This window comes from Oncorhynchus nerka, linkage group LG7 (assembly GCF_034236695.1).
Source record: "Oncorhynchus nerka isolate Pitt River linkage group LG7, Oner_Uvic_2.0, whole genome shotgun sequence".
Lineage (NCBI taxonomy): Eukaryota > Metazoa > Chordata > Actinopteri > Salmoniformes > Salmonidae > Oncorhynchus > Oncorhynchus nerka.
Window position 1 is genome coordinate 61,447,348 of NC_088402.1, and position 19,828 is coordinate 61,467,175.

The window sequence follows — 19,828 nt, forward strand, 5'->3', positions numbered from 1 at the left end:
TGTCTCTGGCCATTTTGAGCCTGTAATCTCAAGTTTGCTAGAGAGCATTTGGATGATCCAGAAGAAGATTGGAAGAATGTCATATGGTCAGATGAAACCAAAATATAACTTTTTGGTAAAAACTCAACTCGTCGTGTTTGGAGGACAAAGAATGCTGAGTTGCATCCAAAGAACACCATACCTACTGTGAAGCATGGGGGTGGAAACATCATGTTTTGGGGCTGTTTTTCTGCAAAGGGACCAGGATGACTGATCCGTGTAAAGGAAAGAATGAATGAGGCCATGTATCGTGAGATTTTGAGTGAAAACCTCCTTCCATCAGCAAGGGCATTGAAGATAAAACGTGGCTGGGTCTTTCAGCATGACAATGATCACAAACACACTGCCTGGGCAACGAAGGAGTGGCTTCATAAGAAGCATTTCAAGGTCCTGGAGTGGCCTAGCCAGTCTCCAGATCTCAACCCCATAGAAAATCTTTGGAGGGAGTTGAAAGTATGTGTTGCCCAGCAACAGCCCCAAAACATCACTGCTCTAGAGGAGATCTGCATGGAGGAATGGGCCAAAATACCAGCAACAGTGTGTGAAACCCTGTGAAGACTTACAGAAAACGTTTGACCTCTGTCATTGCCAACAAAGGGTATACAACAAAGTATTGAGATAAACTTTTGTTATTGACCAAATACTTATTTTCCACCATAATTTGCAAATAAATTCATAAAAAATCCTACAATGTGATTTTCTGGATTTTTCCCCCTCATTTTGTCTGTCATAGTTGAAGTGTACCTATGATGAAAATTACAGGCCTCTCTCATCTTTTTAAGTGGGAGAACTTGCACAATTGGTGGCTGACTAAATACTTTTTTGCCCCACTGTATACTGTAAGTCTCCAACTTCAGTGACCCAACACACCTCCAGGCTGTGTAAGAGCTATTTGACTAAGAAGGAGAGTGATGGAGTCCTGCATCAGATGACCTGTCCTCCACAATCACCCGACCTCAACCCAATTGAAATGGTTTGGGATGAGTTGGAATGCAGAGTGAAGGAAAAGCACCCAACAAGTGCTCAGCATATGTGGGAACTACATCAAGACTGTTGGAAAAGCATTCCTCATGAAGCTGATTGAGAGAATGTTAAGAGTGTGCAAAGCTGTAATCAAGGCAAAGGCTGGCTCCTTTGAAGAATGTAGAAGAATGTAAAATATAAAATATATTTTGCTGCTGCTGCGAGGGGTGCAGAGCTGTTGGCTGGTGTTGGAATAGCCAGGTGGAAAACGTGGCCAGTCGTAGAGAAATGCTTATTGAAATTCTTGATTATCCTGGATTTATTGGTTGCGACAGTGTTTCCTAGCCTCGGTGCAGTGGGCAGCTAAGAGGAGGTGTTATTATTCTCCATTGACTTGACAGTGTCCCAAAACTTTGCTTCAGGATGTACATTTCTGTTTGAAAAAGTTAGCATTTGCTTTGCTAACTGACTGTGTATATTGGTTCCTAACTTCCCTGCAAAGTTGCATATCGTGGGGACTATTAGAAGCTAGTGCAGTACGCCACAGGATGTTTTTGTGCTGGTCAAGGGCAGTCAAGTCTGGAGTTAACCAAGGGCTATATCTGTTCTTATTTTTTGAATGGGGCATGCTTATTTAAGATGGTGAGGAAGGCACTTTTGAAGAACAACCGGGCATCCTCTACTGACGGGATGAGGTCAATATCCTCCCAGGATACCCGGGCCAGGTCGTTTAGAAAGTGTTTTAGGGAGCATTTGACAGTGATGAGGGTTGGTCGTTTGACCGTGGACCCATAACGGATGCAGGCAACGAGGCAGTGATCATTGAGATCCTGGTTGAAAACAGAAGAGGTATTTAGAGGGCACGTTGGTCTGGATGATATCTATGAGGGTGCCCATGTTTACGGATTTGGGGTTGTACCTGGTAGATTCCTTGATAATTTGTGTGAGATTGAGAGCACCTAGCTTAGATTGTAGGATGCCTGGGGTGTTAAGCATTTCCCAGTTTAGGTCATCTAACAGTACAAATTCTGAGGACAGATGGGGGGCAATCAATTCACATATGGTGTCCAGGGCACAGCTGGGTGCTGAGTGGGGTCTGTAACAAGCTGATTATTTCTGGAGAGATGGATTTTTAAAAGTAGTAGCTCGAACTATTTGGGCATAGACCTGGATAGTAGGACATAACTCTGCAGGCTATCTCTAAAGCAGATTGCAACTCCGCCCCCTTTAGCGGTTCTATCTTGACGGAAAATGTTGTAATTGGGGATGGAAATGTCAGAATTCTTGGTGGCCTTCCTAAACCACGATTTTGACACAGCTAGGCCATCAGGGTTGATGGAGTGTGCTAAAGCAGTGAATAAAGCAAATTTAGGGAGGAGGCTTCTGATGTTAACATGCATGAACCCAAGGCTTTTCCGGTTACAGAAGTCAACAAAAGAGAGCGCCTGGGGACACACAGGGCCTGGGTTAACCTCTACATCACCAGAGGAACAGAGGAGGAGTATGATAAGGGTACGGCTAGTGCGTTCGGAACAGAGAGTAATAGGAGCAGACTTCTGGGCGTTTTAGGATAAATTCAGGGCATAATGCTCAGACAAGGGGATGGTAGGATGTGAGTACAGTGGAGGTAAACCTAGGCATTGAGTGACGATGAGAGAGGCTGCATCTCTGGAGGCATCAGTTATGCTAGGTGCGGTCTCCGCATGTGTGGGGGGTGAGGCAAGGGAGCTGACCGAGGCATGTAGAGCTGGACTAGGGGCTCTGCAGTAAAACAAAACAATGAGAACTACCCTAAACAACAGTATACAAGGCATATTGACATTAGAGGGAGGTATAAAGCAATTACAGGTGTTCATTGGGAGGGCTAAGACAACAACAACGGGTAAATAGCGATGAATGGGCAGAGAAGGTCAGTTAACTACACACAGGGCCTGAGTTCGAGGCTGGGGCCGACAGATAAACAACATGAACAGTCCAGTAGGCATCAACTGTGTAGCCGAGTGATCACAGTGTCCAATAAGCAGCAATGGACAAAACAGCGGGAGACACGACGCTCAGAGAGTTAGCAGGCCAGGGCTAGTAGCTTTGTCCTCACTGACATCAACGACGCGGAGGCCGGTTGAGAGCACATCGGCCGAAATACGTCAGCAGACCAGTTGTCTGGAGCTAGGCCCATTCTCCCGGCTAGCAAACGAAGTACACCAACTACAATACCTCTCTTGCCAATTGGCCTGGACCCTTTTTCGACACCGAGTCCTGCCGATCCATCTGGTGCTTGCTTCGGGACAAGGGTGTTAGCCACGATAGCCACTCGGTAGCAGCTGGCTAGCTGCAATGATCCGGTGTAATGGTCCAGAGCTTGCGGCAGGAATCCGGTGATGTAGTGGGGGGAAAGCAGTCCGATATGCTCAGAGCAGATATTATCCAGGTTATCCGGGCTAAAGCGGCTGGTGTCTGTGCTAAAGGTAAAGACTGCTAGCAGTGGCTAACAATGACTAAATAGCTAATAGCTAATTAGCTAGCTAGATTCTGAAGGCTAGCTTCTGATGGAGGTTCCAGTTAGGTCTAAAAAAAAAAGATGAATATTTACACGGGACAAAAACAATCATCTTGCTGCTACGCCATCTTGGAGAATGTCATTTTACAGTAACATGGTTAGGATTCTTATTCCTTACCTGTCTGACAGTGCTGTCCTACCCAGCCTGGGCCACAGCTGCATTCTCCAATGCGATGGTCACACACACCACCATTCAAACACTCACAGGGCTGAGCACAGTCCGCCCCAAACCAGCCATGGGCACACTCTGGGGACAGAGAGAGAGAGAGAGAGAGACAGGAAGAATTCCTCATTAATAAAGTTTTGTCACGAGAATGTTAACTTAGTTACCATGGAAACTTATTGTGACATTGAAGCACATGGCTGCAGGAGACAGTTGTTCCAGAAGTGAAGTCCAGAAGTTGAAGAAAAATCTAGGTAAATATTACTTGTGTAGAGAATATTTTTATTGTCAGTAATTTCCAAACAGGCTATAAATGTATTTAATTTGTGGTAGAATTTTGATTTTTTTAAATATATTTTATGTATTTAGTGTAAACTACCTGTATATGCTAGCTGTAATACTTGCCAAAGTATGCTAAGCAGTCTGTAATTTTTCTCCAAAAACAGTAGAAGCATAATTTCCATCACAAACTTAACTGTGGTGGAAATTACAAAACTCCATTATGTTATTACTTTTTTTAATTATTTTTTTTAGGCTTATCTAATCATGTTTTAAATTCCTTTAATCTAGAAAATACTCCAAGGTGTGGACAATTGGAAAACTTAAGTATTTTTCTTTGTTTTTAGAAGATTCCACATAAAACAGCACAGAGGTCACAGACATAGAAACCAAATAAAAACTGATCCTTTACGAACATCCTGAGAAAGTCTGGCCTGGTCAAAGACGCAAACAGAGAATTTGGATTTTCAGCAAAAGAAATGAGGGCAAATGGAAACAGAAAACAACAAGTCTTCAATACCTCAGGAAAGAGCCGTGTAACATGATTAGCACAGCCACAGAAGAGAAAATCACTAGATTCTATGAAAGTGATGTCAACAGTAGAGCAACAACAGGGAAAAGGAACACACAAGAAAGAAAAGCAGAAGCGCTTCTTGAATGGCACAATTCAGAACCTTTTTCAGAATTTTAAGAGGGAATATTCAGATTAAAATGTCCTTCTATGAATTCCGCAAAAGACGTCCTTTTTGGGTTGTCAAGCCAACAGTCCGGGATAGGGACACATGCCTCTGCAAAACCCATGCCAACCTCCAGTTCACGGCGGACAAACTACAGCATCACAAAGTGATCAGCTGCGGAAACAATGAGAACCTAATTGAGACTTTGTGCTGTGAGAACCCTAGAAAGAGTGCATGTACACAGAGTTCTCCCTTTGCCAAGCCAAAGACCTTAAAACATCTGACATCTGACTGATGCTGGTGAGCAGACATGGTGGTTTGAGTGGAAAAACAAAGCTGGAGAGAGAGAGAAGAACAAAGAGGGAAACATGGATAAGTTCACTGTACATTTGACAGTTAAAGAAAACGTCTGTGGCACACTGCAGATTCCACTGTAGGACTTCTCCAAAGAATTGAAAGAGAAGTTGGGGAAACACGTGTACAACATTCAACACCAACACTCCAAACTGAGAGAATTAAAAGAGAATCTGCGGAAAGAGAATCTGCGGAATCTCTGCAAAGTTCATATTGACTTTGCAGAGAACTCAGGGGAGCAACTTTCACTGGGGACGGGGGGATGGGGGATGGGGGACGGGGGACGGGGGGACATTCTGAAATTGCATTTTTGTCCCCCCTGTTTTATCATTCGAATGTGATACAAAATAAGGCAACGGTGTTGATGTTACTCATATTGATGTTACACAGGAAACGGAAACCAATTGTTACTTACCTTATTCATGTACTGGAGGTGCTGATTGACAACATGCTTAGTAAAGTTGGCTTAACTATATATCTTTGTCTTTTGTGACTACTACACAAAGCATATTGAAACATGGTGGCAGCGATACTCAAAAGAACCTGGATCTCATCGATGTAAATGAAGAATACATCCCAGGCGGCAGTTTGGAAAGTGCCGCATTTACAAGCAAGTCATCATGCTGAACGTCAACGTCAGCTGGCTATCGTGAGTGACTCTATGCTAAAAGCTAGCTGGCTATCGTGAGTGACTCTATGCTAAAAGCTAGCTGGCTATTGGATACAAGCAGATTTGTGAGTAGCTAACATTCCATTCTACAAATAAATAGCCATGGAAAATGCACTGAAACCTCGGGTAAAAATAGACTTTGATGATTGTAATTTAGCACTGACCTGGAAAAGATGGAAAGAGGAATCCAATTTGTACATGGCTCTTACAATGGGAGAAAAACCTGATGACTAAAAAGTGAAGCTACTGTATTATCTCATTGGGGAACAAGGCATAGAGATTTGTGAGACCCACTGTGTGGGCAGTAGAAAAGACAATATATTTGTTGAGGAAGTAATGGATGCCTTTTGTGATCCCAAGAAAAATGAAACAATTGAGATATATCATATTTTCATGTGAAGTCTGGGCCAAGATGAGAGTTTAGACAAATGTCTCACTGAATTGAGGACTCTAGTGGCCACCTGCAACTTTGGAGTAATCACAGACTCTCTAATCAGGGACAGGATTGTGTGTGGCACGTGTGACCCACACTTAAGAAAGTGCTTACTCAGAGAGACTAATCTCACTTTAGAGAAATGCATACAGATTGGAAGAGCTATAGAACTGTCCGGACAGAGAGCTAACGTCATAAATGTGCAGGGCCCTGTAGCAGTGCATGCATTAGCACAGGAAGAGAGTGAGAGGGAGAGGAGACCCTACAGAGGAACAGAGGGAGAGGAGGCCCTACAGTGAGACAGAGAGGGATTGGAGAGACCCTACAGAGAGACAGAGGGAGAGGAGGCCCCACAGAGAGACAGAGAGGGAGAGGAGAGACCCTACAGAGAGACAGAGAGGGAGAGGAGACCCTACAGAGAGACAGAGAGGGAGAGGAGATCCTACAGAGGGACAGAGAGGGAGAGGAGACCCTACAGAGAGACAGAGAGGGAGAGGAGACCCTACAGAGGGACAGAGAGGGAGAGGAGACCCTACAGAGAGACAGAGAGGGAGAGGAGACCCTACAGAGGGACAGAGGGAGAGGAGACCCTACAGAGGGACAGGGGAAGAGGAGACCCTACAGAGGGACAGAGAGGGAGAGGAGACTCTACAGAGGGACAGAGGGAGAGGAGACCCTACAGAGAGACAGAGAGGGAGAGGAGACCCTACAGTGAGACAGAGAGGCAGAGGAGACCCTACAGAGAGACAGAGAGGGAGAGGAGACCATACAGAGAGACAGAGAGGGAGAGGAGAGACCCTACAGAGAGACCGAGGGGGAGAGGAGACCCTACAGAGAGACAGAGAGGGAGAGGAGACCCTACAGAGAGACAGAGAGGGAGAGGAGACCATACAGAGGGACAGAGAGGGAGAGGAGAGACTCTACAGAGAGACAGAGAGGGAGAGGAGACCCTACAGTGAGACAGAGAGGCAGAGGAGACCCTACAGAGAGACAGAGAGGGAGAGGAGACCATACAGAGAGACAGAGAGGGAGAGGAGAGACCCTACAGAGAGACCGAGGGGGAGAGGAGACCCTACAGAGAGACAGAGAGGGAGAGGAGACCCTACAGAGAGACAGAGAGGGAGAGGAGACCATACAGAGGGACAGAGAGGGAGAGGAGAGACTCTACAGAGAGACAGAGAGGGAGAGGAGACCCTACATAGAGACAGAGAGTGAGAGGAGACCCTACAGTGAGACAGAGAGGCAGAGGAGACCCTACAGAGAGACAGAGAGGGAGAGGAGACCATACAGAGAGACAGAGAGGGAGAGGAGAGACCCTACAGAGAGACCGAGGGGGAGAGGAGACCCTACAGAGAGACAGAGAGGGAGAGGAGACCCTACAGAGGGACAGCGGGAGAGGAGACCCTACAGAGGGACAGAGAGGGAGAGGAGACCCTACAGAGATACATAGAGCGAGAGGAGACCCTACAGAGGGACAGAGAGGGAGAGGAGACCCTACAGAGGGACAGAGGGAGAGGAGACCATATAGAGGGACAAAGGGAGAGGAGACCGTACAGAGAGGGAGAGAGGGAGAGGAGACCCTACAGAGAGACAGAGAGGGAGAGGAGACCCTACAGAGAGACAGAGAGGGAGAGGAGACCCTACAGAGAGGGAGAGAGGGAGAGGAGACCCTACAGAGAGGGAGAGAGGGAGAGGAGACCCTACAGAGGGACAGAGAGGGAGAGGAGAGCCTACAGAGAGGGAGAGAGGGAGAGAGGGAGAGGAGACCCTACAGAGAGGGAGAGAGGGAGAGGAGACCCTACAGAGGGAAAGAGAGGGAGAGGAGACCCTACAGAGGGACAGAGGGAGAGGAGACCCTACAGAGGGACAGAGGGAGAGGAGACCCTACAGAGGGACAGAGAGGGAGAGGAGACCCTACAAAGGGACAGAGAGGGAGAGGAGACCCTACAGAGGGACAGAGGGAGAGGAGACCCTACAGAGGGACAGAACATTATACAATGCAGATACTGTGATGGAACCATGAGAGAAAAAAGGAAAAAATGCCCTGCACATGGAGAAAAATGTCAATCCTGTGAAAAAAACAATCAAAATCATCAAATCAAATTGTATTTGTCACATACACATGGTTAGCAGATGTTAATGTGAGTGTAGCGAAATGCTTGTGCTTCTAGTTCCGACAATGCAGTAATAACCAACAAGTAATCTAGCTAACAATTCCAAAACTACTACCTTATAGACACAAGTGTAAGGGGATAAAGAATGTACATAAAGATATATGAGTGAGTGATGGTACAGAGCGGCATAGGCAAGATACAGTAGATGGTATTGAGTGCAGTATATACATATGAGATGAGTATGTAAACAAAGTGGCATAGTTAAAGTGGCTAGTGATACATGTATTACATAAAGATGCAGTAGATGATATAGAGTACAGTATATACATATACATATGAGATGAATAATGTAGGGTATGTAAACATTATATTAGGTAGCATTGTTTAAAGTGGCTAGTGATATATTTTACATCATTTCCCATCAATTCCCATTATTAAAGTGGCTGGAGTTGAGTCAGTGTGTTGGAAGCAGCCACTCAATGTTAGTGGTGGCTGTTTAACAGTCTGATGGCCTTGAGTTTGCAAAAGTGCAGAGATCAGCAAGAGAAACAGAGTCCTGGCAATGGAAAATGCATCAGCTGACTCAGAGAGCGGTGAGGATGTTCTCTGCATCACACTAGGACCAAAGTCAGAGAGCATCAACATGGTACAGAAGAAAACCACAGACCCCAATGCAGCTCTCTTTGCAACCATGCTGGTCAACAAAAAGTTGGTTAGATTTCAGCTAGATTGTGGTGCTAGTTGTAACGTCATCCCTGCAAACCTCAAAAAAGCCAGTCACCTAGAGCCCTGCAGTCAGGTATCGGTGATGTTTAACAAGAGAACACTGACGCCACTGGGGAAATCTACACTTAACTTCTTGCGACTAGGTGGCGCTATTAAAATTTTTGAATGAAAAACGTTCCTGTTTACTACAACAATACTACAACAATATATTTTGTCGCGAAAAGTTGCTCGACTATGCATATAATTGACAGCTTTGGAAAGAAAACACTCTGACGTTTCCAAAACTGCAAAGATATTGTCTGTGAGTGTCACAGAACTGATGTTACAGGCAAAACCCAGATAAAAATCCAACCAGGAAGTGCCGCATTTTTTGAAACCGCCTCATGCTAATGACTCCTTATATGGCTGTGAATGAGCTACGAATGAGCTTATGTTTTCCACGTATTCCCCAAGGTGTCTACAGCATTGTGAAATCTTTTTAGGCATTTCCATTGAAAAATGGCTGTAAGGGACCATATATAGCATGTGGTCACATGGTGTCTCCCGCAGAAAATCTTGCGTAAAATACTGAGGTAGCCATTTTTCCAATCGCTTCTTATGAGAAACCAATTGCCTCGACGGATATATTATCGAATATATATGTTAAAAACACTTTGAGGATTGATCCTAAACAACGTTTGCCGTGTTTCTGTCGATATTATGGAGCAAATTTTGAAAAAAGTTTGGCGTTATAGTTGTAGCATTTTCCGGTCGATTTCTCAGCCATGCATGATGAAGAAAAGGGAGCTATTTCGCCTACAAAAATAATCTTTTTGGAAAAAAGGAACATTTGCTATCTAACTGGGAGTCTCCTGAGTGAAAGCATCTGAAGTTCTTCAAAGGTAAATGATTTAACTTGGTTGCTTTTCTTACTTTCGTGAAAATGTTGCCTGCTGCCAGCAGAGCCTAGCATAGCATTATGCCATGATAAACTTACACAAATGCTTGTCTAGCGTTGGCTGTAACGCATATTTTGAAAATCTGAGATGACAGTGTTGTTAACAAAAGGCTAAGCTTGTGTTTGAATATATTTATTGAATTTAATATGCGATTGTCATGAATAGGAAAAGTTTCTAGGGGTATTTATGTCCGCTGCGTTATGCTAATGCGTTTGAGGCTATGATTACGCTCCCGGATACGGGATTGCTCGTTGCAAGAGGTTAAAGTGATCAATCCACGCAATAAGAAATCCTACCGAGTTGAGTTCATCGTAGTCAACAAGAATGTGCACAGGCCCATTCTAGGCAGTAAGGCTATCCAGGCAATAGAGGCAATGGAGTTTATTACTGTGCAGCATCACAACATCCTGCCCATCGAGAAAACAACAGGATCCTGGACTAAAGAGCAAATTTAACAGAAGTACTCTGATGTATTCCAGGGAGATGGATGCTTACCCGGCAAACTGAAGCTGGAAGTGAGATATTTGTCTAAACTCTCATCTGGGCCCGTCCAGCTGCCAAAGAGAAGAGTGCCAGTAGCACTATATAAACCACTCAAAGAGGAGCTCGGTGGTCTAGAGAAAAGAAGGATGATAAAAGCAGCTGAAAAAAATGCACAGATTGGATTAGCAGCCTGATCGTAGTGAAGAAACCGTCTGGAAAACTAAGAGTGTATTGATCCAAAACCTCTCAACAAGGTGCTCAAGAGGAGCCATTACCCACTTCCCACTGTTGAAGACGTGCTGCCAGATCTGAACAGAGCACACGTGTTCTCTGTTTGCAATGTAAAAATTGATTTTGGCATGTGGAACTGGAGGAGGAATCCAGCTCTCTCACCACGTTCTCTACTGCCATGGGATGCTACAGATGGCTGCTCATGCCAATGGGAATCAGTCCAGCCCCAGAGATCTTTCAGAGGAAGTTGAACCAGGCAATGGAAGGTCTTCCATGAGTCAAAATCATTGCAGACGACATCCTGATTGTGGGAGAAGGAGACAACGATGAAGCGGCGACTCTGAACCATGACAAAAAACCTGAGAATGCTCCTGGACAGATGCAGGAAGCTCAATATCAAGCTGAATCCAGAGAAGCTGCAGCTCAGGCTGAAGGACGTACCTTACGTTGGCCACCTGCTAACATCAGAGGAGTTGAAAGTGGACCCAGGAAAAGGGACAGCCATCAGACAGATGCCTAGGCCTACAGATGTGCAGGGGGTGCAGCGCTTCCTGGGCAGGGTAAACTACCTAGCCAAGTTCTGCAGCCACGCCACGGGGCTCTGAGAGCCACTGCGATAGCTAACACACAAGGACTCACTGTGGGAGTGGTCAGAGAGACATGAACAAGCTTTCAATAAAATCAGGGATACCAGTGCACAGGCCCCTGTGCTGAAATACTACAACCCAACAGAGCAGTTTGTACTACAATGTGATGCTTCAGAGAGTGGGTTAGGAGCAGCCTTGATGCAGGGAGGACAACCAATAGCATACGCCAGCAGAGCCCTGACAGAGACTGATAAAGGGTATGCACAGATAGAGAAGGAGCTGCTTGCAGAGCCCTGACAGAGACTGATAAAGGGTATGCACAGATAGAGAAGGAGCTGCTTGCAGAGCCCTGACAGAGACTGATAAAGGGTATGCACAGATAGAGAAGGAGCTGCTTGCAGAGCCCTGACAGAGACTGATAAAGGGTATGCACAGATAGAGAAGGAGCTGCTTGCAGAGCCCTGACAGAGACTGAAAAAGGGTATGCACAGATAGAGATGGAGCTGCTTGCAGTGGTGTTTGGCATGGAGAGGTTTCACACATGGATAAACTGTGGAAGTGCAGTCAGATCCCAAGCCTCTAGAGAGCATCATGACAAAGCCTATCCTCAGCGCACCAAAAAGACTACAATGCATCCTCATGAGACTCTAAAACTATGAGGTCAGTCTCCGATACGTTCCGGGAAAACATGTGGTGCTCGCCGACTCCCTGAGCTGGGTGTACCTCACAGAACAAGACAACAGAGGCCATGAGAGGGGCTGAGAAGGGCTCGCGAGCATGTCTACTGGCCGGGCATGAAGATATGCTGAGCAGCTGAGAAGATATATGGCACAATGTAGCACCTGCACTGCATGGGGTGTGAAGCAGCAGAAAGAGACGCTGAGGCCACACAAAGCACCAAAGCGTCCCTGGGAAAAAATAGGGACTGACCTGTTCCAGTTCAACGACAGAGACTACATGGTCACAGTTGATTATCTCTCCAACTTCTGGGAAATAGCCCATTTGGAGAACACATAGTCAAAAACGGTAAATCGAAAACTGAAGACACACTTTGCACGCTACAGGATACCTGACATCCTTTACTCAGACAATAGTCCCCAGTACTCTTCAGACGAGTTCCGAAGTTTCAGCAAGGCTTGTGAATTTACACACAAAACATCGTCTCCAGGGTACCCACACAGAAATAAATAAGTGGAATTGGCAGTTAAAACCAGCCAAAAGACTGATGGCAAAAGCAAAGAGAGCAGGTGCTGACCCGTACCTGGCCCTGCTGGATCACAGAAATACCCTTCACAAGGAACAGACAGCAGCCTTGCAATGGTGCTCATGGGAAGACGTAAAAAGACACTACTTATAATGAGCGAAAATCTTCTGGGACCTGTGATGGCAAACTGTCAACTGGAGAAGTTCAACGAAAGACAGCAGAGACAGGCAAAGTACTATGACACCTCTGTTAAGGACCTCACAGAGCTGCAACGAGGTGACAGGGTGAGAGTTCAGCCACTCACAGGACAAAAACAGTGGTGGCAGAGGGCCACAGTAGTCAGACCTGTTGAGCGAGAGTCGTACGAGGTGAAGACAGAACAGGGACAAGTCTTCAGGAGGAACGGGAGACACCTGAGGAAGAGCAGAGAAATAGAGGAGGATTTCCCCTCTGTTGAGGAGCCTGGCACAGAGCCAGTAAACAGAGCAGTAGTTGAAGCCCAACGAAACCTAGATGTGAACGCTGCACCTCCTGATGTCACCAACACTCCCCACACAAAGCTTGGTAGGGCCATCCGAAGACCTATACACCTGAAAGACTTTGCGTGAAGGTAAAAATAATAATAATGTAATGGACAGTCAGAGACAGTAAACAAACATTCAGTTCACATTCCAGTTTATTGCAGACATGGACTACAAGCCAAAGTTAGCTGGAGTCTTTTTTTTGTTAAAAAAAAAAGAAGAAGAAAAAGAGAACATGTAGCAATATTGATGTTACTCATATTGATGTTACACAGGAAATGGAAACCAATTGTTACTTACCTCATTCATGTACTGGATGTGCTAGTTGACAACATGTCTAGTAAAGCTTGCTTAACTGTATATCTTTGCTTGTCGTGACTACAACACAAAGCGTATTGAAACATGTGTGCTTTAGGACCATGCAGACGCCTCTGAGCAGTCGGGTAGGCTGTTTGGAGTGTTCATCCGACTGGATAAAACAAATTATAATAATTATCCCCCCCCACACTTCTAAAACCAAAGTTGCGCCCCTGAGAGAACTACCTGTGTAAATACGCCAGTGAAATCCAGGCAGTTCAATTTGGTGATTCTCACAAGCAGGTGACCCTCCACACCTGTGTTGGGTATACCACAAATGATACAGTTTCACTATGCTCCTTGAGCTCTTCTATGCGGATGATCCCTCTGCAATCTGGGCTCATGAAGAAGTGAACAAGTCCCCATGTAACAACAGAACTCCAGGAGGACAAGGTCGATTCAGCAAGTCTTCCGGATGACTCCTCTGCAATCTGTGCTCATGAAGAAGTGAACAAGTCCCCATGTAACAACAGAACTCCAGGAGGACAAGGTCGTTGATTCAGCTGCATTGAGCTCTTCTATGCGGATGACTCCTCTGCAATCTGTGCTCCCCATGAAGAAGAACTCCAGGAGGACAAGTCCCCATGTAACTGTGCTCAACAGAACAACAGAACTCCAGGAGGACAAGGTCGTTGATTCAGCTGCATTGAGCTCTTCTATGCGGATGACTCCTCTGCAATCTGTGCTCATGAAGAAGTGAACAAGTCCCCATGTAACAACAGAACTCCAGGGGGACAAGGTCGTTGATTCAGCTGCCTTGAGGAGGAAGATGTTCGATGTATTGCATTTTTTTATTCTATATAACTGCATAATCTGATTTTGTGACCAATCTGGCCATAATGTAGCTTCTCTCTCGAAAACATTGAGTTTTGAAAGAAGACGTCACACACAAGAGGCCATGATGAGAGAGCTATACTGGTACACATCCGAGCAACAGACTGTAAGCAACGTCTATGGTCAAACACTGGGGTTGAATGCCAACATTAAAGACGAAGAGGAGAATGAGAAGATTAGACCCTGGTAATAGCATGTTTAATCTGGAGCAGTTTGCTCCTCTCAAGTTGTCACCCTTCAGTGTGTGAGGTGTTAGACTATTTCATGTCACAGACCTGCATGGTTTGGCATCAACATTCTCAATGCCAATACTTGTTTTATTCTGTTTACGGCAGTCGGTAGTTGACTTTTTTTTTTCCCACAGCCCGTTGGTAAGAAATGACACAACAAATGATATGGTTTCTCTCTTTTGCTTCCTCCATAACCCACTTCCCTTGTCATGTAAAGCCTACTTACAGTAAATGTATTTGTATAACACACCAACTGACTTGCTATTCGGATGCCATTCAATACATCGTAAAAAAGATTGACATGCGGAATGCACCGAGGTGTCTGTTGTATACTACTAGCACACAGCTCAGACACCTATGCATACCATTTTTCAAATGTATTAAACATTTAAAAAAAGGAAATATCACGTAACAAATTGTGGAAAAAGGGAAGGAGTGTGAATACTTTCCGAATGCACTGTAAGTGCTCAGGTAAGAACTGTGAATTCACCTTTGATGGCTCACATCTACACCACCACAACCGTTTGTGATTGGAAGAACCACTTATTGCAGCCATTGTTCGAAAATGTGCTGAGATACAGTACAATGGGAGGGGGAGGGGCACATACAGGAGGTTGAAGTCAGACTTCTATTAAGGAGTTATTATATGGTGTCTGTATGGCATACATAGCTGTAACTTGGTCTAGCCAGCACATATAGTGGACAGATCAGCGAATCACCAGGAAAATAAATGATGTAAATCTTAACGACAGTGATTTTGGAATATCACATGATCCGTTTGAAGTGAATTATTCATCCAAGAAGTTGCTAATAATGTAATTTACCACAGGATAACACACCAACTTACTACAGTGGAAAAAAAGATCACATTATCTGTTCGACATGTTTATTAGTCTACATTACCTGACAACTTATTACATTACCCTGTTAAAAGGTTATTGCATTATGACAAGTTATAACGTTATCTGCTACTGCATTATAGGGATACTGCGAGATTCTGGCATTTACCGTCCCTGTAGACTTTCAGTCATTGCGCAAACGCAAACCGCTAACTTCCTTCATACAGAAGGCTGAGACAATCAAATGGTATCCACGAGTTCATCTGACTTTAGGTATTAGAACAAAGGATTTAAATGCCAGAATCTCGCAATATCCCTTTAACTGTTGTAGAGGGCCTAAGTGCATTGGAACTCTCCCAGACCCCCTTCTTCCCCATTTGGTCCTGGAAGTTGATCCACCACTTACCCAGTTCGCAGGCTGCCCCAGTCCATCCGTTGGAGCACGAGCAGCGCCCAGAGAACTGATCACACACCCCTCCGTTGTGACACAGGCAGTGATGATGGCAGTCTTGTCCATAAAAGCCTTGGACACATTCTGAAAGAAAGATACACATCGCTGTAAACACAAGCTAGATTCCCACCATATTTCAAACGTACACAAGTCCATTCCATTTTGATCCAGGAAGTGGAGTGAAAAAGTTAAGTGCACACATTAGGGAGAAGGGTAGAGAATCAGGGTGCAGCTACTGTATTCCATGTATAGTCTGTTCTATTGAATGACTGCACACATTAGGTAGAAGGGTAGAGAATCAGGGTGCAGCCACTGTCCTGTATGTATAGTCTACCATTACTTAGCATCAACGACGTTCATTACTTCTTCAAGGAAATGTACAGATGTGGAGGCTTGAATAGCAGCTAAATATAGCCTGCTTTTCAAATGTACTTTCCAATTTTGTAGGCAAAATAATACATTCTCTGTTACGCAGGCACACATGCATTGATATTTGAAGTAGAAATTGTCCACCAAAATGGAAGTTTAAAAGCCTGTTATATTAAATGAAGTGCCTTTTTAACAAACACCACATGGAAAATCCAATATATCAGATTTTGAATAAGAATCAAGACCTGCCAAAGTGCCAAAATTCCTTTATTTTCACAACTTCGAGGAAGACTAACTCACTTAACCCCAAACTTTTGCCAAGTTTTCCCCATCATTGTAAAGCCGTAGTTATTTTTGTTGCTTTGAAAAAGTCATTTCTGAAGAATATAATTTATTTTCATGTGATAAGTGATTAATTTCCATCTCATTTTAAGACCAACCATTTTATAAAAACTGAACTCTCGTTTTAATATGGTGAAACTATTCCTATTTTTTTCATTTTTTTCAAAAGAAACATTGAAAACATAACGGTAAAATCATAGCGTAAAAGCAGGTGAGCTAGTTCTGCTTTTTTGGCAATTTTCTGTGGTTTTATGGTGGAAAACAGCGCATCAAGCATAACACGTCAAGCATAACACATCAACCCTGTTGCCCATAGATAGACACAGGATAGAACATACAAAATAATAAAAATGTTAAGCTTGCATGTCCCTTCCTGTAGCACACAACATGTTTCCATCCCTCCTGTCACAAGGGGATTTATGGCTGATTTAAGATGCAAGGTCAATCCTGTTATGGTCAACTCTGTTATTTGAATTGGGATTAACTGGCAGTTAATATCATTTTATTTTTATACCACACACACACACGCACACGCATACGCACACGCACGCACACACACACACACGCACACGCACGCGCACGCGCACACGCACACGCACACGCACACGCACACACACACACACTGACAGTACCTTTCTCACAGCTGGGGCCGATCCACCCTGGCGTACACTGGCACTGCCCACTCACAGGGTCACAGGTGGCATTATTACGGCATCCACAGGTGTGTTCACACCCACGGCCAAACCACCCTGCCTGGCATGCTACCACAGGAACAGGGCACAGAAAGTTAGGGGGAATGAAAACAGCCATAACATACTGTAACTGTATACAGATACAAAGGGTGTTGTGACAGTTGTGTGCCATGCTCGGCTCTCCACACAACACAACACAGGCATACGCACACACAGGAACACAAACAGACGCACACACAGGCGCACACACACAGGCGCAGGCACACACACACACACACACACACACACACACACACACACACACACACACACACACACACACACACACACACACACACACACACACACACACACACACACACACACACACACACACACACACAGGCACATTCTTTGTGGGCCCTCCTCTTACCATTAGACAACCAAATCTTACTAAGGGCCTCCAAAAGGCTAGAGGAGGCTCTCGGCAGGGGCCTCAGACTGGCCTATACCTGGGGCCTCCAATTCACTAAGTATGGCCCTGAAAAATGACTATGTTGATCCAGGGGATTATGCAATGCCACATTTATGTATTTTCACTCAACCTTTATTTAACTAGTCAAGTCAGTTAAGAACAAATTCTTATTTTACAACAATAGCCTACCCCGGTAAAACTCTTCCCTAACCCAGATGATGCTGTGCCAATTGTGCGCCGCCCTATGGGACTCCCGATCACAGCCGGTTGTGATAAGGCCTGGGATCAAACCAGGGTCTGTAGTGTCACCTCTATCACTGAGATGCAGTGCCTTAGACCGCTGTGCCACTTGGGAGCCCACACACATGCAAGTGGGGAACATGATGGGTATTCACCAGACAGGTCATTACCACTTCCTTAAATCTACTGCCACCAGTTTTTCTGTTTCTCTTTTATTTTATCTAGTGGCTAAAGAAATCCCACGGATATTGGTTTGATGCATGTTTGGTTCTATTCAAGCTGTTAAAGGCCTGCTCCGGAACTTTGGCGACTACTAAGTATTTTTTAAACCTCCCGCTTGGGGCTGGATGTGTCAATGTGTGGTTCATACATGCATAATCTATGAAATTATTGTCTTACCTCAATTAGCCACAACATCCCTAGTCTGAAAGCGACTGTTTTTCTATAAGCTGTGCTGCGTCATTTACCCCCACGCGGGCCAGCCCCCTAGAAATTTGAGTTCTAGCCAATGAGCTTCAGCCACTTGCCATTTGAGTGACAGATAGCAAGATCCACACACAGCAGAGCGAAAGAGGAGCAATGACAGTGAACATATCTGCACATATGTGACGTAGTAATACATTTTTGGGGACCACTTTTGTCTCGTGAGCATTACTTTCAGAACTATTGGCTAAAAAGAATACAAAAGTACCAGAGAATCTCTTTTAAAGGGGTGTTCCATAACATTTTCTCACACAAACCACTCTTAATGTGATGTTAGTGGAACATTTCATTATTGGAGAAATTAAAACAATCTGATTACGGTGCTGAGTTGAACTATTGAAAGTAGCTTCAATAAACTATAATGCAATAGAACAGATCTCATATGGTTCCTAACATAATTCATTTGTGTACTTTTGTCTAGTGTGTTATACATCTACATTTGAGTCATTTAGCAGAGCTCTCCTCCAGAGCAACTTACAGGAGCAATTCAGGTGAAGTGCCTTGCTCAAGGGCACCTAGTCAGCTCAGGGATTTGAACCAGTGACCTTTTGGTTACAGGCCCAACGCTCTTAACTGCTAGGCTACCTGACGCGTGTTCTGTATGTGTATGGATGGATGGGTGGGTGGGTGGATGGGTGGGCAGGATGGAATTTGCATAGAGGACCAAGGCCAATGGGACTCACTGATGTTGCATTGTGGTCCGACCCAGCCGTCTGGACAGTGGCAGGCACCCGTCAGGTGGTCACATCGGCCCCCGTTAGAACACTGACACTGCTGCTGACACTCCAGCCCATGGAAGCCGTCAGGACATGCTTCACACACACACACACACACACACACACACACACACACACACACACACACACACACACACACACACACACATTTTTTAAATGTCACCTTTATTTATACAGGTAAGTCAATTCATTACAACCTTACACAGCTCAACATATCATGTGAGCATGCTCAGACACTCAAATTAGTTATCCAACACACAAGCAAACACACACTTACATTTTTCACAGTATGTGCCGGTCCAACCACTGAGGCAGGTGCAGGCTCCACTAACATGCTCACAGGCCGCCTCATTGGCACATTGGCACATGTGTCTGCAGCCTATGCCAAACGAGCCTTCTGGGCACTCTGTGGCAGTGCCAGGGCAGAGAGAGAGAGAGCTCAGAGAGAAACTAAAACACTTTCCCCTGCTAGTGACTTTGTTAAGGCATTGTCTCCAATCCAGCTAGTGTATGTACAGTTACACACAAATTGACACGCACACATGAACGTGCACAAGCATACACAAGGATATATACTGTAAGTGTTTACTCTGTTGGCAGCGGGGTCCGGTGTAGCCCGCCTCACAGCGACATTGCCCCGTGATGAGGTCACAGCTGCCATCGCTGCCCGGGCACTCACACATGTTAGCACAGTCCGCCCCCCAGCGCCCGGCATCACATGCTGCCATGGAGACAAAGGTCAGAGGTCAACACAAGGCAGCGTAGCCTAGTGGTTAGAGCGTTGGACTAGTAACCGGAAGGTTGCAAGTTCCAACCCCGAGCTGACAAGGTACAAATCTGTCGTTCTGCCCCTGAACAGGT

At 45.1% G+C, this 19,828-nt stretch overlaps 1 protein-coding gene across 1 annotated transcript in view; it reads right to left on the minus strand.

Moving 5' to 3' along the window:
* The window catches only part of LOC115132117 (multiple epidermal growth factor-like domains protein 6), a 97,208-nt gene that overhangs the window by 16,741 nt on the left and 60,639 nt on the right, over positions 1-19,828 (minus strand). The window contains exons 18-23 of the mRNA XM_029664379.2: positions 19,557-19,688; positions 19,245-19,373; positions 18,914-19,042; positions 16,994-17,122; positions 15,606-15,734; positions 3,678-3,806 (exon numbers count right to left, since the gene is read on the minus strand). Of these exons, the coding sequence (XP_029520239.2) occupies positions 3,678-3,806; positions 15,606-15,734; positions 16,994-17,122; positions 18,914-19,042; positions 19,245-19,373; positions 19,557-19,688 (777 nt within the window). The remainder of the gene's footprint in view (positions 1-3,677; positions 3,807-15,605; positions 15,735-16,993; positions 17,123-18,913; positions 19,043-19,244; positions 19,374-19,556; positions 19,689-19,828) is intronic.